The 20,437-nt window shown below is 46.5% G+C and overlaps 1 protein-coding gene across 2 annotated transcripts in view; it reads right to left on the bottom strand.

Annotated features, from left to right (window-relative positions):
- Positions 1-2,448: 2,448 nt before the first annotated feature.
- Positions 2,449-20,437, bottom strand: part of EXOC4 (exocyst complex component 4) — a gene marked incomplete at its 5' end in the record, with an annotated part of 369,114 nt that continues 351,125 nt past the window's right edge. For both annotated transcript variants that reach the window (XM_082751522.1, XM_082751523.1), the window contains one exon: positions 2,449-3,708. In XM_082751522.1, the coding sequence (XP_082607648.1) occupies positions 3,471-3,708 (238 nt within the window). In that variant the 3' untranslated portion in view covers positions 2,449-3,470. The remainder of the gene's footprint in view (positions 3,709-20,437) is intronic.

The following is a 20,437-nucleotide window of genomic DNA, read 5'->3' as shown; positions in this document are numbered from 1 at the left end:
GTCTGGCACAGGCTTCAAAACAGCGCGATAATTAAAACCCAGTAAAGATTACGAGGCTGTAAAGAGGAAATTGTGAAACCCTCATGAACGTTTACAGCTCCCATGGAAATATTTCATTTTGCGGTCTGGAGGAGTATTTCCTTGTCTCTTTAAGCACCAAAGGGCCACATCCATATCACAATTACTTTCTGAGCGCTGGCAGCGCTGGCAGCATTTCACGTTGCATTACAAAACAAAATGGCCTTGGCCATAAAGCAGTGCGTGTCTTGCAGGGTCACATCAGGACTGCGAAACCACGGTGGGCAAGAACTGGGGGAGAGAAAAGAACCAGCACTGACATCCATGGTCCCGTAACAAAGCCCCAGACTGAGGAGGGAGAAGGGTAAGTCACGCTGCACAGGACCACGAGCACACACATCAGTGGGGCCAGGTGACCTGGACCATACCCACGAGGGTGGCTGTTATATGGAGATGCTGAGTACAGGGTTATCGAGACACCCGATGAGACAAGATGTTCGCAAGGGGCTTTCCAAACACCTCCTGAGAAGCTCCTGGTGCGTGAGTAGCACCCGTGGGGCTCCAGATGGGTCCGAGTGACCGTGTGCGTGTGGACTGTGGGAGAGGATAAGCCAGCCTGTTGTCTGAAGAGCTATTTGCTATTAAATAAAACAGCTTGAAACTACCCACGATAACAGCTTAATGAACAAAAGATGTTCCCAAAAGATCTCTTCCCCCCGCCCCACGCTCCCCATACCCCATTAGCGAGAGAGGATTGCAACCAACGCCAACACACAAAGCAGACCTCTTGCAATAGGGACTCACTTGTTCCAGGCGGGCTTACTACCAAAAAAAATCCCCTCAGTGCTCACGTTGCCCAGGTGTGTGGTAGCAAGAGGGCTGCTGCCCTGCCATCGCTGCTGTCTGGACACACACATAAGGCAGGGAACTCACTGCGAGGTGGTTTTGGTACAGAGGGTGGACCTGCTGCTCATGTAGGGCTCTCTCTTGGAAGGCAGCTCAGACAGGGGGTGATCTAAAAACACACACACACAACTAGGTGCGTTGCCTAAACGTGAGCTATCTGGAGACCTCTTTACTTCAAAGGCACAGCCTTCACTGGGTACATTATACTCCTGAAGCACCTCTTGGCATGGTGCATTCAGAAGTTACCTTTCAGGGAAAAAATACTCTGTGAGAATTTGCAAAGGTTGATGAGGATTCCTTCTGGCAGCATCTTCTTGTGGTGCAGCAAGAAAGCTTGTGCCAACGGGTGGCTGAAATAAGGTGCCTGAGCTCTGGCTTCTCACAAGCCGCACGCTGCTCATGTGTTTCTCTGTGGCCTCAGGCCCTCCCTTTTTACCCTCAGTGTGAGATGAGATACAGACTGAATAATATGAACTTCTGTTGTGAAGATTTGGAGAGGACCAAATCTGAACACTCAAGGAGCTGCTGGCTAATTATATGCTGTGATTACCTCAATTGCAAATCCTTTTCATCTCTCTCTACACCAGGATCTAGGTAAGTCCTTGCCTCTCCTCTCTCCAGTCATGCCACGGTGTTCTTGAGCCACGCAGGCCAGCAAATTCCTTCTTGCACCTTCTCGCGTGCATGGACATGACCTAGGGCTCTGTATTTACAGCCTGTGCTGCTGCGATGGACAAGGTGATGTGCAGTTCAAAGAGGATTCTTTTAAATAATTTACTTTGGAAGAAAACAGACTCCCAAGTTTGAATTTTTCTGTTCTCATGCAATCTGTCATGGCACCCGCCAGCACAGCTGCTCAGTGGGTGGAAAATGTGGACTGCAAAGCTCGAGATCAGCCATGTAAAGATGAAGCAGAGCCTCAGATTATTAACAATTAAGGACAAAAGGAATCCAAAAAAGTTTGACTCTAGCCCACAGCAGCCCAGTCTGGATTCAGAGCTCCTCAGACATCCCCTCTGTACCTCAAAGGGTCTGAAATCTGTTTTCTAAGTACCAACCAGCCTCTTTTCCATCCTCCCATGTCTGGGTGCAGAACAGGCCGCCTTCTTTGATGCCAAGGCCAGGGAATACATTCCTCATGTGTTACCCCAGGGAATCCCCACATCATCACACCTGGCCATGATGGTGCTCTCCACTGTCACTCGTGCAAATTCCTCAAGGAAAGGAAGGAACTCTTGGAGTTAATGGTTGATACTGGCATAGAAAAAACAGGTTCATGAATAAAACGAGACCAGAAGTCAGAAAAAAAAATATTAACAACTAGAACTGTTATGTTCTGCTTTTAACGTGGAGGTTGAGAAGCTTCTTGTCCAGTTGGCTCGTGGTAGCTGGGGATTAGGCTGAGTGATTCAGAAGACCAGTTCAACAATGCTGCAACCTCAAAGGACACCATATGACTTTGGACCCAGAAAAGAGTCTTTCAAATATCACAAAAGTAATATCTTAAAGGAATAAAGCACCAGAGCCTTTGAGGAGTCTTTAAATATCCTTTATTTCAGAAGTTTCAAGACTGATGCAGAAGCAGTTAAACAGCTGAGAGGGAACCTATTTCAGGACACGAAACCCAGCTGGGCTGACTATTTACCTGCCAAATACAAGTGCGGATCTACCCTCCTCCTGCCCCTGCTGACCATTAGCACTGGGCTAATGCCCTTCCAGTGCATCAAATGGCGACTACAAAGTATCTTCTGAGCTAAGCACGCTCAAAAGATACATTCAGAAAAAAAGAGAATTAAGTTCTGCTGTTGCCTTCTATTGGCAATTTTCTCCCACATCCACCACCATCCAGTGCAGTTTGAGCTGCAGGAACTGATGCCATCTGGCTCCGTGATAATGAAAAAGGAGAAGTGGAAACAAATGGTCCCACATCACCTCCCACTGCAAGAACTGGCTTATTACTACCCGGAGGAATAAGCAACTAGATCTCTTTGCAGTGGGAAGAGCAGAAAACTAAACGCATCTACGACTGTCACTTAGTACTGGCAGAGCTGAAATAGGCTTCCCGTGTGGCGACAGTGGTTGAACAGCTTCAAAGTCACCAAGATCCCACGTTATCAACAGGTCTGCTCCTGATTCTCACAGTGCTGTTTATTTAGTGTGGTCTGAACTTACACCAAAGATTCTGGCCTAACCCAGTGAAATCTCTTTCCCCATTCCCCCGGAGAGAGCAGCTTGCCTTGCGTCCCAAGGCAAAGCAGCAGCGACAGAGCAAAGCCCAACATCCCACCCACATCTCCGCCAAAAAGCCTCTTCCTCCTGCAGTGCCATCACTCCTGGGAGAAGGCGTTAAGGAAGCACTACGTGATTACACATCGAAACCCCCCGAAGAACCCCAAAACCAAATTTCAAACGGCATTTCCCTTCTCGCTAGCAGGCCGCCACCCAGAAGATTCACGCTTTTGCCACCGATTTTAACAGAAACGCAGAAATTTGGCCCTGCAACCTGACAGCCCCTGCTGCTCACAAAAGGCGAGTGACCGAGCAGGTTAAACAGTGGTGATTTTCTTGTCCTTGGTGGCCTGTTTGATAGCAGCTTGCTCACAGATGATCTCCTTCAGCCTCTGCAGCCTCATATTCTGCGTGGTTTGGTCTCCCACACCCGTCTGGCTCCGGTGCAGTAAGTTCAGGGCGTAGATGTACTCCAGCTCTGTGTACTTCACGCCTTGATCCACCACCAGGTTCAAGAGCTCGTCTGCTGTGTTGTAGAGCATCTCGTAATACTGCCTGGAAAGCAAGCAAACAAAAAAAAAAAACACCCCGGTGAGTACTGAGGCTCGATGTTCATGAAAACCATCTGTAGGATGGCAGAATCCTGTAGGGTATTTCTGTGGCACACCATCAGCTCTTACTTTTTATTCGGTGGTGCCATGAGCAGAGAAGGCATCGCCAGGTGTACAAAGGAAGCCCAAAGATGATGCTGTTGAACACCAGGAGAGGCCAAGCGTGCAGGTACATGCACGGGGGAGCCCATCTCCCACTCTCCCTGCTTCCCACATCCTTCCATCTAAAGCACAAAGTATGGCAAGTGCACGGCAGAGCCTAGGATAAGGTCAGGGATCAGGGGAAGCTTCTCCCCTACAGCTCCAATGCACTAAGCTCCAGCAAGTGGTGATGCTTGGCTGAAGTTTAGGTCTATTTGGGGTTTCAAATCCAAAAAAAAAGTGGTGTATGGATGGCAAGTACCCCTGTTTCTAGAGGAGCTGGCTAACTGCATACCTTAATACTGGTGTTACAGACTCCTGTAAAGAAACAAGGGTCTGAAAAGCTCAAGGAAGAACTGAAAAGATTCCTTTCTTGCACCACATGGCAGCAAGGACTGTTTCAACCAAATCCTGTCACTTCCAGCACCTCCACGACTGCCCCCTGCTTCTGTAGGAGGACAGGGCCAGGCTGCAGGCTAATCCTTAGATCTGGGTGGAATAAATTATTTAAAACCCAAGAGTAGGGGCTCCAGGAGAAGTGATCACCTCCTTCCCTTTCTCTGCTCTTTGCCTGCATTAAAATAAAAAGGATAAGAAGCAAATAAAAACTAGCTTTTGGGGATGAATAAGAAACAGAAAAATCAATCAGGCTGTTAGCTCAGTGCAGCTGAGATGCAGGCTGTGAAACTCCTGGTGCTGAAGGAGGGCCAGGTCATCAGAAGGCATTTTTGCAGAAGGCATTTGGGTAATCCCGACAACCACAACCTCATCAGGTTTGGGTCACACCAAGTCACACTGCTTCAGCTACTGCTTTCGGATCCCAAAACCCGGCAGCTCCAAGCACCAGTGGGGTGGTGGGTGACAGGGGCACCAGTCTGGCTAACCCTGGCACTGCAATAACTTCCTTCCCAGCCAGAAAACACAGCTCATTCCTCAACTAAAACAGCTCCTGTTACAGGCAGGGACAGGCAAAACCCCGTGGGTCAGTGGTCTAAGGACGGGTCTACTGCATTTTCACTTCAGTTCCTCCCTTGGGTCATAGTCCCATAACCTTTACGCTTGAATTCAGCACAGTAAACAAGTTGTATTTGGGATGCTGATGGAACTAAGAGCCCAAATTTGCCTACCACTGGGCCCTGCAGCATCCTGGCACCCCGATGCATGCCCAGGAGCCGCCGTTAGCCTCAACGGGCTAAAAAGATCAAGGTATTTATAAAGCTGCTTCAATGCACAGGCAGGAATCGAATATAAGGTTATCTTGGAGGCTATTGGCAATATCTCAAGCACGGTTATACACAGCATAGAGAAAAACCAGCTGCCAGAGTAAACACCGCGACTTAGGGAACATCGATCACCTTGAGAGAACTGATACTGAGCAGATGTGAAAAGAGGTTTTACTGTTACCAGCTCTGGCTGGATTTTCAAAAAATGACAGGGTGTATCTTGGCCGGGGCTTATCTCCCTCTGAGAGGTGGCAAGGCTCTGCTCGAAGGCCAGGACTCGGCCTTCCGAGGTGAGAAACTACCTCAAAAGAAGGAGCAAGAACACATCCCTCCTGCTACCACCTAACCCCAAGCATATTCTCAGAGGTGCATGAGCTGCTCTACCTGAAATATTCCTAATTATTTCCCCACGAGGCAAATATTAACCTCAGAAGATGTCAAACAACACCACAACTACACAGGGAGGAAATCTGAGGTGGGGGCTGTGCTACCAGTTTTGCCTCTGATGTGCTGAAGTTTCCAGTTCCTACAAGGGAAGCGTCCTTCAGAAAGCCTCCCAGAACATGTCCACCCCTGCGTGGACTCAGTATTTTGGTTTTCCCTTGAGTGGGGAACCAAAACAGAGAAGAAACGACCTGCCCACAGCCCCTCTGGTCATCTCTCCATCTGACCCTGTGTCTCTACTGCTAAGTAACACCATGGCCCTGATTCTTCAGGCTGTGGGATGGCCAAGTGTAGGACTGGTCAAGACATCAGTGGGCATTTGGGTGCCCAACACCACTTCACATCCCTCTCCTGGGGTGTTAAAGCCAAACATCAGCCAAGCTCAAGCAGTGCAGGTCTGTCATCCCCCCACCGTCCTTACGGCTGCCTTTCCGCTAGCCTGTCCCAAATCCTGGCTCACTGCATCATCCTGCACCTCATAAATGCAGGATTCATCTGTCACTCGGTTCAGGATCAGATTATTTTTTAATTAAAAATTTCCTGCAAAATAATACAGAAAAAAAAAAAAAAAGAAGACGAGCGAGCGAGACGGGACGAGCGAGCAAAAGGTATGCATTTTTAATTGGGTGCAATTAAAAACCTGCTGCTTTGGCATGGCATCGCCTTCGGCCAAACCCTATTTGCATGAGTAATTATTCACTCCATTACGAAGTCTGCTCAACTTTGCCTCCCTTGTCTTTGAAAGTATTAATAAATATTGATCAGACACACTCCTGTTTGCCTTTGCCCAAGCAGCTCTGATGGACTCATCTTCTGATGTTATCAAATAATGAAATATGAAAGAGTGAGTGGGATGAGCCTCTTGTTCTGTGATTTTTTATTTAGGCTCTTCATTTTGCTTTCAGAAGTGTATTTGTCCCTGGCATTATAAATGCTCTTTTGATTATCGAGAAGAGGTTGTGAAAAGCAAGTTAGTAAGGGACGGGGGAAATAAATGGACAGGTGAGGGAGATGTCTGTGCACTGCAATGCTGGCAGATTGCTTTGGATTCTAAAGTTGAGATTTAAAACCAGGGAGAAGAATTAATATTTATCAAAAGTTGATTTTACCATCTGACAAATGGCTTAATAAATAATAATAGCAGATTAGCAGAGCTAATCTAAAAAAAATATTAGCTTTCCAAGCCTTCGGTTGGCTTCCATGTGAGCACAGCTCAGCACACGTAAGGTGATTTATCCTAACCAGATCACCTGGGCAGTGAGATCCACTCAGCCTCAACACAGGTTTTGGTTCTTTAGGTGGGTAAATACCTGGCCAAACCCTCCCTATAACCACCCTTGGGGTTGATGGCCGTGTTTTGAGCAGGTGAAGAGTAAAGGACAGTCTACGGTGTCCAAAAATGAAGAGGAAATGATGCCTCCACCAGGAAAATACCCACTAGCCTGCTCATACAGGATGATCAACCAGTTTTGACTGCCTGCATGACAGAGATTTATTTTAATTAATTAGTTTATTTTTTTAAATCCATCCTTTCAATGCTCCTCCCTGTCCCTATCTCATGTCCCAGCAGCCCACCAGCCTAGCCACCAACCTGTTCATCTGTCTGACAGCAACGAGATCGGGTCCAAAGTTTCTGAACCACCCTTTGAATTCTCTTGGTGCTTTTTTGAAACACTCACCTAAGAGCAAATGATGCCTAATCACAAGCCCAAATACAACTGTCCTCTTTCTGCTGACTACAGCAGGCTCAGAAGATCTACCACCACGCGAACAACATCATCCTACTAACAGCAAATAAATGAGGCAAATAAACGAGGCCAAACATCACAGGTGGAAATGGTTCCCAGGCCAAGGAAAAAACCACCCATGGGCATATCAAAAGTGTTGAAGCCAATTAACACCACCTTTTTTAATTTTTTACACCAGTTATAAAACAAAACGTCGTTGCCAAAAACGAATCCATTTTGCAAGGATGCGTTTTTAGTATGTAGGTATCAAAAAAGATGGTTTCTTGAGCGCTATTGTTGGAGAAAGAGAAGAAAAATAAAGAAGCTCTCTCATTTAGAAAAAAAATCTCTGAAAAGGCAATCAGGACGAGACCAGCTCCTCTGAGGGCTATTAATACCATTCTCCATTTAAATGCTAATGTTAACCTATAACCCAAGGCCTGCACACAGAAAAGTTTTCAAAAGATGTCCAGGTGAATTCAAAATTAAATTCTGATTTCCCTGCGAATGACTTGATCTCGTCTTAAGAGAGGGACCTTCAGATGAACAGTGTGATGTTTCAGAATAAAGAGTCTGACTTTAATTATTCATTCATTATATAGCTGGGTGCCCATTCCGTAATGATGCAGACAGAAAAGAGATTCACGAGGTGAGAACTTAGATCTGGGTGCCGATTTACCCAAAAAGAATAAAAAAAAAAAGTATTCTTACTTTCTTTACCTCCCACACTTTTGGGAGATTAGGGAGTCACTTCTACCATGTTCTAATAAGAACTTCAATAAGAAAGTAAAAAAGGTTAAGTATGAAGCACTTACAGACTAAATCTAGGCAAAAAAATGCAAGAGAGAACAATGAACGTGCACCTGAAGAGGAAAAAAGACCAAAGCTGCAGTTTAAAGTCACTGAATTTTGGTACAGGCAGAGCTTGGTGGAACCACCCCATTTGAATACACGGAGGAGGTGAGTGAGTGCAGAAAAGGATGCTGCAGCAAGAAATGAGGTACTTTTGGTTTGTGTAATAGAGAAGAAATCGATTTCCAGCACTTATTGAATGAGAAGAGATGCCCACGGGGCTCTTCTGTCTGTGGAGCACGAGACGTCAAGGTGGGAACGGGAAAGAGCTGAGGATGGAGCTGAGGGGTACTTGTTCCTGGAGATGGGATGGGAGTGAGAACCAGTAGCATGCGGGATTTTGCAAAGCAAATTCCCCAAACTTGAAATTCCAAGCCAAGGGAAATCCCCCTAACCCAGCAATTACTGTAATTCCTACACCTCGTGAAGACTGCAGTGATGTTTGCACACACGCATCAGTGATCAGCATTTTAAAGCAGGAGTCTCCAAGTATGGCTGCTGGCTCTTTTTCCATCTCAGGAGCTTAAGATACCAAAACAGAAACTGCTGATGGAAATACCTGCTATATCATACAGCCACTCTCTAACCACTGCCTGCCTTAAACCATGTCCTTCGAGTCCTGTACGCAGTCACAGCCCTAAAACATACGATGGAATATCATTACCCTCAGGACACTATTCCACCAGGGAATATATACCCTGATCATCATTTTTTAAGATTTCTTTTGTGATTTTTAATTAACCTGGACCAGTTCTCAGGACAACAGTCGTAAGGTCCATTTTCTGCCTGCTGAAGAACCCAAAGCACTAAGGGGGACTTCACACGGTTTAGATATCAAGAAACGGGGACCTCTCCTCTCAGCTTCGGGTGGGATGAGTTATGGCCAAGAAACACCTATTGGTCTCCATGGACTGGAGAGAAAGCCTAAAATGAGGCTAGACCAGCCCAAAATGTCTGCGTGCAGCTATGATCTACACCTTCTCCAGGTGGCCTGGGGACAACCTCGTTCACAGCCTCTCAGAAGGCCACCAGCAGATGCCCTCTGACCACACGGCACAATTTGGGGCAGGAGTAGGCAGCCGTGAGCTGTGTTCCTGCAGCACGAGAGCCTCAAGAACATTAAAAGCACTTAAAAAGCTAAAATATGCAAGACGTGAAATGGTTTGCAAAAGAAAAGAAAACACGAGACGAAGAAATAAAAGTGAATTTATACCTTAATGGTGCTCCACGCTTCTGCAAATTGCAGCCCTTAATAAACCCACAAATCAAGGCTGTGAGGTAAGGATCGTTGCAGCTTTTTTTTGTTGTTGTCTACAGCCAGAAAATCCAAGATAAAAATGAAATAATTTGTCCAAAGCAGAAAGCAGTGGCAGAGGTGGTAAGCCCTCGCACCTTGAGCAGTCCTGTGCCCTCCTTGGGATTTCAGGGCATAAAAACCTGAACAGGGTACAGAGCCAGGCATCAAAAGGCGCTTTATTTATTAAGGAGGGTAAAAAAGTGGAGTCTTAATTGAAGACAACCAAATTACACACACCAATTACTTTCCTTTTTAAAAATAAAACTACCCAGACAGTGTACAAAGCACCAAAACCAAATCCTCTCACCTAAGTGTTGGCCTTTATACGGGCTAAGCAGCTTTGTTTTAACATCTGTTTTTCAAAATCACCCCCCTCTGGGTGCTCTCTGCAGCTCTGTGTCACTGAAGCACTTGGTTTTCTCCCTGCTCCATGCCCTTATGTAAAATACAGATGAAAAAACACCTGCAAGCCTTGAGATGATCAGGAAAGGAACAGGTAAGATGCGCACAGAACATAACTGCTCTTCCAAAAGATCTCCCCTTTACCCTCTCCTCCTTTTTCCCCCTATCTCCTGCCTGGCTCTGCCTTATCTGACAGCTTTGTTCTTGGCATTTCCTCATTTTTCTTTTCCCTTCTTCCCCCAGTTGATCACTCGTGCCTGGGACCAGCGTGCCCTGCTGGGGATCTCCACGCAGCAGACGGCGTCACCACGAGGGGAACACGTGCCCGGATATTTCACAAACCATCCCCTGCAAGGCAGCAACCACCCCTGCCCTGCACGGCGACACGCGGTAATTACACGGCTTTTCAAAGGAAGGATAAATCCATTAAAGCCCATTAAGTAATTTTTTTTTTTCAGGAACGACGTCTGAGCCACTCCTCGTAGCTCCATGCTGGCTGATGCTCCGAAGGACGGAATTTCTCCCTCTCCAAATGGGACTTTATAGGGTATTAAACAAGCACCCTCAGCACTTATCTAAATCTTTAATTAGTTCTATAATATACTGATGATATCAAGGCTAATTAAATTTATACAGATAAAGAGCAATGAAATTCTAACCAAGTGAGCTGGAAAGTACATATTAAATAGTAAATTTAATGGTTCAAGCAGATAAATGCAATTTTAAATAAAAAAAATTAAATTCAATTTGCATGTTGTATTAAAATTGATTTTGAGTGTGCAAATGATTGGAAAAAATCTTTTTAATATATCAGTAAAAATGCTAATCCATTCTGTTTAAATATCAGTTATTAATGCCAGCATTTGCAAATAAGCCACACGCATTTGCATTTTTACTGCACGTAGTAAAGAGAAAAAAAATTATCTATACCATATGCCAGTTTATAAAGAATATTAAGCAATTTTTCCCCTTGCCTCATGCATAAATGAGAGGAGATGTGGAAATGAATGTAGCCCTAAAGAAGAGAGAGTCAGCAGTTCGATGGAAAGTACTGCAAAGATTGCTCCAGTCAGCAAAAAATAATACAATTTTAGCTATCCTTTGGGAACAACATTTACTGTGGCAAAAAAAAAAAAAAACACCCAACAGCCTTATTTAGGATCAAGTGGCTTGGAACTAGATAAAAAAAGCCCGGTGCTGTAATCGAGGAGGTGTTTAGTGGTGCGTGTTTGCTGATTTTGAATAAAAACGGGAATGTTCACGATGGGTGAAGGACACATCCGACGGGATCTGCTTGCTGACAGAGAACAGGATGCAACACGTGAATTGTGATAGGAAAGTCCGAGGTCCATCACGCTGGAGTCCACCTGTAGTAGGCTGGGGTTGACCCTTGGTACTTGGAGGAGGTTTGAACGGCTCACTGAGGTCAGGCAAATTGCCAATTAACTCTAAAAAACTCTGATTTATGATTATATTTTTTTACTGACTGCCTTAATTCATTTGGTTTGAATGCTGCAGTGGCGTCAATAATTAGGGAAGCCAGCTTTTGTGGCCAAGCTGACATCAATAAGTACGTCACCATTTGTTGACTGTGTTGACCGTGCTGCTGGTTCTCATGGAAGAGCCCTTGCCTCATGGCACTATTGCTTCTTCTTCTTCTCCTTCACCTTGCACCATCCTAAAAACTTCTGAGGCTGGGGATGTATCCTACGGCTTTCCACTTGCTCAACGCTGGATGCAGATCTACCCGAAGCAGGAAGAAAACAAAACGGTGCAGCAGCCTCAAACCCTACCCGCTGGCTGATCAGTGAGGGATTACCACCACCACCACCACTCAAGGGGATCGACAGCAATGATTTCCCACCTATGAATGGGCAAGGAACGGAGGGAAGCCAATTCATTCTACAGTAAAATATGTAGTTATATTGGGTTAAGTGCCCTATGGAGGTCGGTTATTAGAGAGAAACCAGGCAGCCAGCATGGGTTTGGTGCCAACTTTTTAGAGGGCCAGAAGCTGGGGACTTCAACAGAGACCTGTGTGGCTCCTGGATGAAGGAATTAACACTTAAGACCTTCAACGTTCTTCTCCAGGACTTCTCTGTTGGCCACTGGCTACGTAAAACTTTTGTCACACCTAACACACACCTCCATAAATAATTATGGAGGCCAGGCCTCCATAATTATGATGCTTGGAAACCTTCAGCTTTGCTGGCTAGATGTAATTACATCTACTGCTACTCATTTGCTCTTGCCACAAAACTTTTGGTTTAAATTGCTTCTCCCTCTCTAATATATCTAGGGCAAAAGACACACTTAGGGAGGGAAGCCATAGTCTCTCCAAGGTATTGCTGCAGTAGGCAAAGCAAGAAGGCCACTTTGAATTGCTCCTTTTGAACTCTCCTGCTCCTGAAGGCAAGAACTCAGGAACTTTAGCCTAAGTCAGCATCGATGCTGCTGTGTGCAGTACAACTGTGGCCTCTTCTGTCCATTCTTCATGTAAGTTCACCTTCAATGATCTCAACTTTTTGAGCCAACACAAACTTGGCTGCAAACCCAAGACTCCATGGCAATGTGACCGTGGCTCCAGGGAAACAAAATTGGTCCCTGAAAAGTGAGGAGAGAACCCCAGCACTGCTTCTAAACGGATGGAGTGGTCCCAGCCCCACAAAACCAAGGAAGTCACTCTGAAGCATTAATTTTATCTCATTTACAAAATGCTTCTCACTGTACAAAACCTCCCTGTTATCAAAATAATTCTGCTGTGAGGACCGAACCTCTGTTTTTTCTATACTAACTCATTAACCTTCTCTTTCAATTCCCATTTGAACATCTCAAAGCTCTTTAGAAACACCACGTACAGAGCTTCTCTGTTTTCTCAAAAGGCTGCTTTATGGTTAAAAAAAAATGAAGGTTTGTTGAGATTAAGGGCTAGGTTGAAGTCTTTGTAGGCTTTGAAGGCTGGGTACTGCCCAGGAAAGGCCATCCCCATGCTGTAACCTCCCAGGACCAGCTTCCCAATGGGTCCTGACCTCTGAACCCAACAAAAAATGCATTTTCCTGACAATGCTCAGAACATTTGCATGCTACCAGTGAAGGGAGAACAAATTCACCCAGTGTGCCAACCAGTCAACAGATTGCAAAAAAATTGCAATCATTTACCAAGTTGCGTTGGGCTTAAGAAAACAACCTGGAAGACGAAGGCACTGAATCTTATTAAAAAAGACGTATTTTACATATTGCTTTTTCATAATACAAGCTGTTCTTCAGGAAAGCTTGCTATTATTTGCACCTCTCTTCTTCTTCTCCTTGTTTTTGCACACATGACAATGTGGAGTACGGATCTGATGGATCTCTTCTGCATGCTCTCGAGGGACTGACTCCAGCTCTGGATGTTAATGCACTCATGCGACGTGAGACGTCATCTGTATTTTTACATCCTGGCCATATTATTTTATCTCAAATCTGGAATACAAATTGTAAAACGCAAAGCAAGCTTTACAGCCTTCAATAAAATCTGAGCAAGGGATTACACACTGCAGATCATTTCCTGAAAGTGATGCATGGCCGTGTGTGCTGACATCAGAAGTGTAGGTTCAAACCCAGCGGTCTGGATGTAATTATTTTAATACCTTCTCAAAATACGAGAACTGAGGCTTTCAGTCTGTAACCGAGCGTATAGATTTCTCTTGGCTACCAAGCCCAGGTTCATTACAGGACAGATTTAATTGCTACATCAGAGTTTGTGTGTTGATATTCTGCATCTGATGTGTGAAAGTTCAGGGACGCCAATCAGGCGCAGTGCAGATGCCACTCTGCAAAATGTTCTCAGACAGTCTCCATCTGTCAGATATGGTAATAGTTGCGCTCAATCAATAATTCACCTCCTTAACTCCATGTTTCCTGCATTTGAGTCACAATTTTTAATGTCAGCCTCACCAGAGGGACTACCTCATATAGACAGGGTCTGCCTGACCTGAGTTCCCCGCTCGGACTGAGTTTCGTGCCCTGCAGCCCATCCCCTTCTGCAGCTGAAGAATCACCTTGGTTTGCTCCATACTTTCCTGATCTAGCTGCAAAAGTCACAGCTTGCATTTGAGGGCAGCATTTTTGTCTCATAGGATGGAAGCCAGAGGGTATTTATGGCAATCACACCTTCATATCCAAAATCCAACTCAGAGGGACCACACCAGTTCCAGGAAAGCTCATGGTGAAAGGCACCGGGGTGGCTGAATACCATAGGTAGGATGCTTCTGCATGTGCTTGAAGACGGAAGAACGGGGCAAAAGGACATCATGGAGCTGCTTCTCCATAGTAAAAACCTTGTTTCCACATCAGGCAACGTGCTCCATGCAGCCTGTAAGAAGATGGGTAAAGGGACCAGGAGCTGGGCTTGCCACTGGTCTCCTCTCGGCGAGGTTGGGGCTTCTTTGCCTACTCATCAGTGGTCCCTTGCTCTAGAGGAAGGCAGTACAGTAGGAAATCAGCTGGAGGTGAGCACATTCTCTAGCAGGAGGACAAATTCCACGCTCATCATCAGTGCTTCAGCACCATTGAGTGAGGAAGGCTCCCAGGTGCCTCCGTTAGACAAGTGCAGGGTCGGTTCCTGCAGGCCACATCGTGGTCCACCACAAGTCCATGTCCTGGTGTCCCACCTCTAGCTATGGCCACCAGTGAGGAGCAGGTCAATGAAATTCCTCTAGACCTTCCTCCCAGTCAGTGGGGACTTGCTGAGCCAAAAAGATGCCTCCAGGACACCCTGAGAAGTGCTCTGACCTCCATGGGTATGTGCCACATGTCCTGGGGCTCCTGGTCATGGAGAGCTTTCCATCCATAACCTAAGCTTTGCTATATGGGTTCTACACTACACACCACTGCCCAGATGTCTTGCTCTGCCCTAACCCTATTACCATGCCATGGCTTGACCCTGTCACACCCCTCAGATGTGCTCTTTTTGTCCTTTGCTCCTTTTCCCTCTTCCTCCCTACATTTTAGCAGGAACTGGCCCCGTGTCATTGCTATTCTCTGACCCTCTGTCCTCACTCCTGTCCTCAGCTGTGACCTTGACCTCCACCCTTTCCACAACTGGCCACATCCCAGCCCGTCCTCTATCAGCCAGCTCGTCCACATTTTGAGTTAAATATTTCTGATTCCTGGGTGCCCCTGCACCAGCGGACCAGCGGGTTGCTTTGCTCCACTGCCCAGCTAAACCTAATTAAGAGAAGGGCCTCGAAAAAAAGGACACGGCTTCAATGCATGGAAAAAGGATGAGTGGTAACTCTTAAAAACCTGTCGCCCGGCGCCAATATCTGTTGCTTCTGAGCAGATTACTGGGTATGAAACACTGCAGTGTCTAATGAGAGCTGACTGACAGGGTAAACCAATCTGCTACTTAAGGACTTGCGTGTGTCTTTCTATCTGTGGGGCTTGTGCTAGAAAGAAGCAGCCTACTGTGAAAAAGGCAGGACATTTTTCTAATTGCTTCCATTTGCAGGCTGGAGCTAGGCAATAGAGATGCATTTCAAGCTGACAATCCAATATTTACCTTTATTTCAGCTGCAGACAAATGCCTGGGAAGGTTGTTCTTCACACACTGATGGTTCCTCCTTCCCTTGCCTTTTTTTTTTTTTTAAATGTCTCACACCAACCTCCCTTCTTAAAATATCTGTCCTTTAACAGCTGGTTGCTGTGCGTTTAAGTGGGAGCTCCTAAAAAGCAAGCAAACCTTCAACATGCAAAGTCGGTGCACAGGCAGAGCAGGGTAGCAGAAAGGAATTTCTAAAAGCTGCTTCTGGAGTAAATAGGAGCTCCAAGCAGGATATAAGAGCTCAGATATGGAGTTCGTGTAAGCTCATGGTGGTATCTGGTCCTGCAGGGTGACTCTGAACATTTCTTTAGGCTCAGTCTGGAGTCTGAGGCCAAGTTTTGACCTCAGCTGAATGGTATCAATCATGACAGTCCAAGAGACACCTCAAACCCGAACTACCTCCATGTTACCTGAGCCTTTAGGAAATGTAAGACAACTGAAGATTTGTTTGTTAATCCCCATCTGGTTAACAAATTAAAATGAACTGAAATATCTTTCCTCCTGCCACCCCTTCCAGCTCCCCTTAGGGAAGCTTCAGCAGCTCCTGCATCTCACAGGTGAGCACAGAGCACGTTGCTCCAACGAGAGCAGAAGATCCACCGAGCCCATCGCTAGTGTTGGTGGGCACGACTCTTCGCTGCCATAAAGGAAAAGAAAACTCAGAATCAAGAGTGAAACCCGCTGAGTTCCCTCTTCCCTTCCTCGCTTATCCCCGGGCAGTGATCACTTACAACACAGTAATGATCATAAAAAATAATTAGACTGAATTGCAGTCAAAATAACCTCTGGAATAATTCCAGGTAGAGTCATTTGCACACCCATGGGTGCAAATATATGCTCACGGACACCATGAGAGCAAAAAGAGCCTGGGACCTCCTCTTCTTGAGCTCTGCACCTCACACAACCCCTGAGGTCCCTCTCCATCCCACCTCTGGGCTCAAACCTCTGCTCCCATCTCTCCTGACCTCTGCTGCCCCCCCCAGATCCCCGAAGGAAAGCTGCAGGCGGTTTTCCATGCCCGCCCCTTCTTTTTATCCCTTCTGCTTGCGTTTTGAATTACAAACCAGCATGTGGTAGCTCTGCAGGAGAGCCGAGCTGCTCCACGGAGGTGACAGCCACGCGCCGCTGAATGACAGCCACCCGCCAACAACGTGCGAGGCAGGACAGGGGACATCGCCAGCAGAAACTGAGAAATGCTGTGGGCCGTAGGAAGGGGGGGGGATGAGGACGCTACTTTCCCTTTTGGCACCACTCCGCCCGTGCAAAATTGACTTTTGTCCCTTGAGATCTGAAAATGAGGAGCGGTTTTCCCTTTCCCGGGTCTCTCCTGCGTCCCTTAGGAGAGCCGGGAGATGTGCAGGGGATCGAGTGAAGGAAGGAGGAGAAGATCCTTGGCCTCCAGCAGAAGAAGAGGATTGCTAAGATGTTCCTAAGGCAGATTTAAAGCAAGTGAATAAAGTTGCTATCTGTGCACACAAAACCTCCTTAGCCCCTTTATGGCTAAAGCCAGCGGTGTATCACATGTGTTATGTCCTTTATGTGGACCTCGAAGTGAGCTTTCACAATCAGCTTTGTATTTCTAGGGGACAAGAAAGGCCCTATTAACCTCGGCAGTTGCTGGATGTGGTGATGGGGCTGAGGTTTTGGTCCAGCCCATGAATTTCACGCTTACCAGGGAGCCACAAGCAGGCGGTGAGCGTGCACAGCACCACTGCTGACCCCGTACAACTTGGTTTTGCTCCGAATTTCTGCTGCTGACACCCACACTACCAAATCCTGCACAGTCGAAACAAAACAAAGCAAAGCAAAACAAAACAAAACAAAACAAAACAAAACAAGACAAAACAAAACAAAACAAAACAAAACCAATGCTGATGTGTACTCCACAATTTGCAAGAACCACCCCCAAGATGCGGGTGGGGACCAAGACCCGCACCTACAAGAAGTGCTTTCAAAACCCGGTCTGCAAAGAAAATCAACACCTACCCCACGTGCTCCATGCCCAGCTAAACAAAACTATTCAGCTCCAGCTGGGCAGCCCGAATTTCCTGAACTTAAAGCAACTGCAGTTCTGCAAGCAGCTGGTCAGTGACTATTGTCACGGAGACCAAAGTCACCAAAGGTAAAAAGTAAGAAGCAAAACTTCGAAACAGAAAAATCCTTTCCCTTTAATTACCATTAGCAATGCAGCATGACAGAAAGAGATAAACACACATGCACCTACACAAATAAGAAGCTTGGGAACACGAAGTAATTACTTTGATTTTTTTTTTTTTTTTCCCTCCCAACGACATTCAAAACTTATTAGTCTCAAGAAAGCACATATCAGCAAAAGACTGTCACCTCGGGGATAAATGAGGAATTTGTTTGTAATTCATTTCCAGGGGAATATATCCTGCTGCTGCTAATGCAGAGCGGGAACGCGCTGTGGCCAAGTCTAGGAGCCAAAACCACGTCTTAAAAATGTTTATTTGCATCTTCCTCAGCTTGCGTCCCTGGAAATGTGAACGCAGGCTTTGGCTGGCTGAGAAGTTCACCTCCATTGATTGTTTCCCTAACACACCGAGAGCCAAGCGAAGAAAAGTCAATGAAGCCTCTCTGTTTTTCAGTCCATTTCCAGTTTAGGAAAATTGAATTAATCTCTTTACTCGGAGCAACTCAGACGTCCACGCTCAGGCAATGGAAATCATTACAGAGGCCACTAAAACCTGTATCTTTAAAGGTTACAGTGTGAAGATTAAAAGCGCCTCCGGGAAAAAGCGAAATGGCTGAGCAAAATGAAAGCCTTGAGATGAGAGCAGAAAGCCTGGGCAGGGCCAGAGCCTTCCAGCACCCTACTGGTATTTTAGGACGTTTCCTTTGCTCTATGCAATGACAGCAGTGACAAGTGGATATTAGGTGGTTTCACACAACACGGCTTGTTGGGACATTAAGGATGGAGGAACTGCCAAATTCAACCCTCTAACCCCTAGTAGGGGGCTGCTACCTGGTGTAAAATACTACCAAGGGTGCTTACGGATGGATCTGCCCATCTACAAAGTCACCTCCTGACCCTAGACGGCCTCTGAGGAGGTCCTGCATCTCGTTTCAAAGAAAATACATGAACCAACCAAAAAAAAATCACACTCTGAAGGTACCTACGTCTCGCTACTTGCTGTGAAGAACCGAGGGCAACCATGAAATTGTCTTTTAATGACGATGTGACTGTGGTGGGCCTCTACTTACAATGGGTCAAGGCACGGATCTGAAAGTTACACTGGGGCTTGAACACTTTTTTGGACTTGAATTTGTGTCCTTTGGGCTGCCACGGCCTCTCTTTCTGCGAAATGCTTGGTGTGTGTTTTAATTGCAAAGCCAGCCCTATCCCTTCCTCGAGGAATTTATGATCCACGTGGCCACCAAAGGAAGGGGAGGGACGTGCTGTCACTACCCGGTGGGTCAGCCACTTTCTTCCCATCTTCACGGGCTCAAGTGCTCTCAAAAATTACTTCAGGACAAACGGGAGAAATGTCATCCCCCAAGAGCCGGGCCCTTCGCTTCCCAACAGCTGGCAAATCACCGTCTTGGAGGGTTTTTTTTTTTTTTTTTTCTAACGTGGAGAAGCAGCAGCAGGCAAGGCATCTCCCAGGCACGCCGAGTGAATAAGAAATGTGCTGCTGAGCAAACTCAAGAACAAAAGTTGTCCGTCCTCAGGCTGGAGAGAGGCCAAATGGCCCAAAGATGGCAAGAGAAGAGCGATGCCTGCTGCGCGAAGACGCCTTTGCTGCTCCTGCCTCATCTCTGCTGCCATCTCGAGCGATTCCCTTACTCGCCCCGATGTCTTACCCTAATGTAAGGTGCAGTTCCATTTTCAGGAACATTATCGTTTCAGAGCATTACAGCTCATTTCCTTCTTTGTTCCCTCTCCTTCACTTGTGCCAGCACAGCTGTTTGCGAGGCCCGCTGTGAACCAGACCGGGGAGCTGATCCTGCCAAAAAAAGCGGAAAAAAAAAAGATGCAAAAAGCAAACGATAGCCCTTCTCCCCGGGCTGAACCATTTCCCTGCTCTAATTTAACGCGTTGCATCAGTGCCCGCTGTGCTGACACGACCAAAAGGAGGAGAAGAAGAAGAAGGTGGCATGTGGCGAGGTGTCGGCATCGTGGGGTCCATGTGCACGCTGTCACGGATTTGCACCGAGCCTTTGGGGCTGGCTGATGCTTTCCTGAAAGTGATGTCAAGAGCTGCTGATCCTTTATTGGTACAGGCTCTGCATTTCACCTGGTTAACAAAATACAATGTGTTTTGGAGGGAGTTTTCCAGGTGAGGCAGAAAAAGCCCCAAGGGCTGTGCTGGGAGGAGAATTTCAGGCTGGCACGAGGGGTGTTTGGGTCTGTTCACATCCGATGTCTGTCAGGATGTCCCAGAGGGGATAAATAAAGCCCTTCCAGCAGCTCTCACCCACTTTGGGCTTATTGACCCTGCAGAAAGGAAAAGGGCTGAAAGGACCCATGCGACAGAAGAGAGGCCAGAGCACAGCCCTCATCCAGGTTATCCTAGGAATAAATGCAAAATCTGCAGTCACTAATGAGGAATTGGAAGGAATTTTGAGCCCTCAGACTTCAGAAGAGAGACTTCAACCAGAGAGAGCACAAAGACCTCATCTCCAAATGCATCAAAACATGTCAGGTTTAACAAAGAAGTCTGTTTTGGGGGCAGAGAATCACAGAATCATACAATATTCCGAGCTGGAAGGGACCCACAAGGCCCATCAGTGTAAAACCCCGATGGATGCAAAGCTCAGATCTCAGCTACACCAACCTCTGACCCTGGGGAAATCAGGAAGGCACAAGGAGGCTTTTGGGTCCTGGCACTGCCAGGAGATGGGGTACGTGACTGAAAAGAGGTGATTTTCACATCAATATGGTAAGGAGAAATGCTTGATCCGCAGTGGACAGGGACCCACCTGTGATTTCCACTCATGGGCACTGGGGTGAGCTGCTGGGAGCGCTGCATTTTTCAGCC

This window comes from Aythya marila, assembly GCF_965140915.1.
Source record: "Aythya marila genome assembly, chromosome: 1".
NCBI lineage: Eukaryota > Metazoa > Chordata > Aves > Anseriformes > Anatidae > Aythya > Aythya marila.
Note: the sequence above shows the minus strand (reverse complement) of the source record. Positions and strands in the feature narration are given on the sequence as shown.